At 51.9% G+C, this 2,372-nt stretch overlaps 1 protein-coding gene across 1 annotated transcript; it reads right to left on the bottom strand.

The window, feature by feature from the left end:
- Window positions 1-796: 796 nt before the first annotated feature.
- On the bottom strand, window positions 797-2,134 carry Scgb3a1 (secretoglobin family 3A member 1). Its single transcript, XM_032914276.1, has 3 exons — window positions 2,080-2,134; window positions 1,218-1,453; window positions 797-865 (listed from the first exon to the last, which is right to left on the bottom strand). The coding sequence occupies exons 1-3, from the start codon at window positions 2,132-2,134 to the stop codon at window positions 842-844; spliced, it is 315 nt and encodes a 104-aa protein (XP_032770167.1). The 3' UTR covers window positions 797-841.
- Between the last annotated feature and the right edge of the window lie 238 nt (window positions 2,135-2,372).

Genomic DNA, 2,372 nt, shown 5'->3' with positions numbered 1-2,372 from the left:
CCAGGATTATGCTGGTCTCATTTCCTCAGGAATCTACAAGAGCTGGTCCTGGGCTTCAGCTGAATCCTGAAGTCTCTTCTAAACATTTCTTACCCACTGTCATGGGGGAGAGCCACCAGTTTAAGGAGGGTAGCAGCGCTGGCTCAGACTGGGCTCTCTTATTTGATACAAGCCCTCCCACTCCCCAGTCCAGTGAGCTTCTGTAGTGTACAGTGTTTCTGTGGTAACATAGGGTATGTTCTCAGACAATCTACAGAGTCTGGGCATGTTATTGTTAACAAGAAGTTATCCAGGGACATGTCAGGGTGTCCCTGCCCACTTTACCAGAGCTGGAAAACAAGTCATCTATGTGTGTTTGTGACTATTCAGTCTAGCGTCTTCCACAAAGATCCATACCCCTTGGCGATCATATTGAAAATGAAACAAACCTTGCCTGAATCCAGGTGACTTTTCCCTCTCCCTCTACTCTAGTTTGTGAACTCATCACCTCCCCAAATTGGAAAATTCAAATCCCTGGTGATTTTTATAATAGAAATAGAAAAATTCCAGCCCTATGTTTAAGTGTAAAGGATTTAAGCAGCTCCAGTTTCCCCTTTTTCCAACCCTCAACCCTCAACCCTCTACACACACACACACACACACACACACACACACACACACACACACACACACACACGATGTTTTCTGGCTTCCTATAGGGATCGGCTTTGAAGCAAGAAGACATCAACTGCAGAGCTGCTCTGGATGTGTTTATTAAGGTAGAGGAAAGGCAAGAGCGGGAGGGTTTCTAGCTCTTGTTGAAGAATAACATCTTGTCAGGCAGAATTTTCCCAGGTTCACCTCAACCGAACGTCGTCAGGGCCCCCTGGAAAAGAGAGGCCAAGCTTGAGATGCCCTTCACTGCTACCAAGGACTGCTGAGGAGAGGCCATGGGCACCTTAGGTTACTCAACACAGGAAGGCATAGGAAGGAGCTGGCTCTGGGGAAGAGTCCTTGTGAAGCCCATGGGGAGGGGCCCTAGGACAAATGCCATGGCCTGCTGGCAGCCACTTGTGAAAGGTAAACCTCGAAGAACTCCTTGGACTCTTCCAATTTTAGTTAGGATATGGCTTGCTGGAGCGTATCAGGAAGCAAGGACTCTCTACGATGTTGAAGGTGGCTGGGGAGGGGTACCCACCCAGGGAGGAATAGCCATGCAAGGAAGATGCCCATGTTACCAGCAGTGACTTCACAGCTCCTACAGCCTCAGGGCCCAGCTCGGTGACGCACTTCCTGGAACCCTCTATGAGAGGATCCAATGGGATGCCCAGGCTGGCCAGGATGAACCTCAGGATGGCCAAGTGGCTTAATGGTAGGCTAGGCACAGCCCCTGCCACAGCCTCTGCAGCTGGAGCCAGGGCAGCCACGGGTTCTACCACAGGCTTGGCCAGTGAATCCACGAAGAAAGCAATGCCTGCCAACACAAAACAGAGAGCCTAGGTCTTCTCAAGGATTCTGAAGACACAACTCCTCCAGGGAGGGCGCTCAAGGGAGACTTCACAGCCACCTACCTACTTCCTGATTGGTGGCTGCCCTGTGTCAAGGGAGATGCTAGCAGAAGTTAGGAAAGGTCGCCACGTAGTGGGCCCAGGGAGGAGATGGCTACAGAGAGAGCCGTAGGAAATGGGTAAGGTTTTTAGAGCTGGGGACGTTCATACTGTGCCTTGCTGACTGAGGGGGCATTAACCAGGTTGAGAACAGATGGGATAGGTGGTGTCAATCCAGGGCTGGCCCTTGAATAAGCCATCGGGCTGGTGGGTGAAGCAAAGAAGCTGGAGGTGGGTAAGTATATGAGAGGCAGCTGGAAGGCTCAGGTGGGGCTGACAGCAGGAGCTTTGAAGGTCATGGAAAACACAGAGGAAAGCCTCCAAGGATAAGAAGAGGAGCATCTGGGTTTCCCTGCAGACAAGTCTGCTAGAAGAGCTACCATTAACAACCATGAGGGCGATAAGGTAAAAAACCCGCTGGAGCAGCGGCCAGGATAGAGCAGGTACCAATGGCAGGTCCTCCGTAGGAGATGCTAAACCCCGAGGGACTCACCAGAGTCGCTGAGCAGAGCCACGCAGAACACTAGAAAGATGGCGGTGAGCTTCATGGTGGAATGAGACTCGGAAGATGCTCCTGGGACCTAAGACACTCTTCCTGACGCCTGGCCCGGATGGCTTCATATATCCAGGAGTGGAACCTCACCCTCCTGGGAAACGTGTTGTTTGCTCAGCTAATAGGCCGAACTGCGGCCAACTTCCTCCTCTCGTCAGTGGACCCTGGGAGGATTGCACATCCCACATCCCACCTCGGTGCTGGCGATTTCCTCTTGGCAGGGTCTCCTGAAC

Source organism: Rattus rattus, chromosome 9 (genome assembly GCF_011064425.1).
Source record: "Rattus rattus isolate New Zealand chromosome 9, Rrattus_CSIRO_v1, whole genome shotgun sequence".
In the NCBI taxonomy this organism is placed as follows: Eukaryota; Metazoa; Chordata; class Mammalia; order Rodentia; family Muridae; genus Rattus; species Rattus rattus.
The sequence above is the reverse complement of the archived record's forward strand: the minus strand, read 5'-3'. Positions and strand labels throughout refer to the sequence as shown.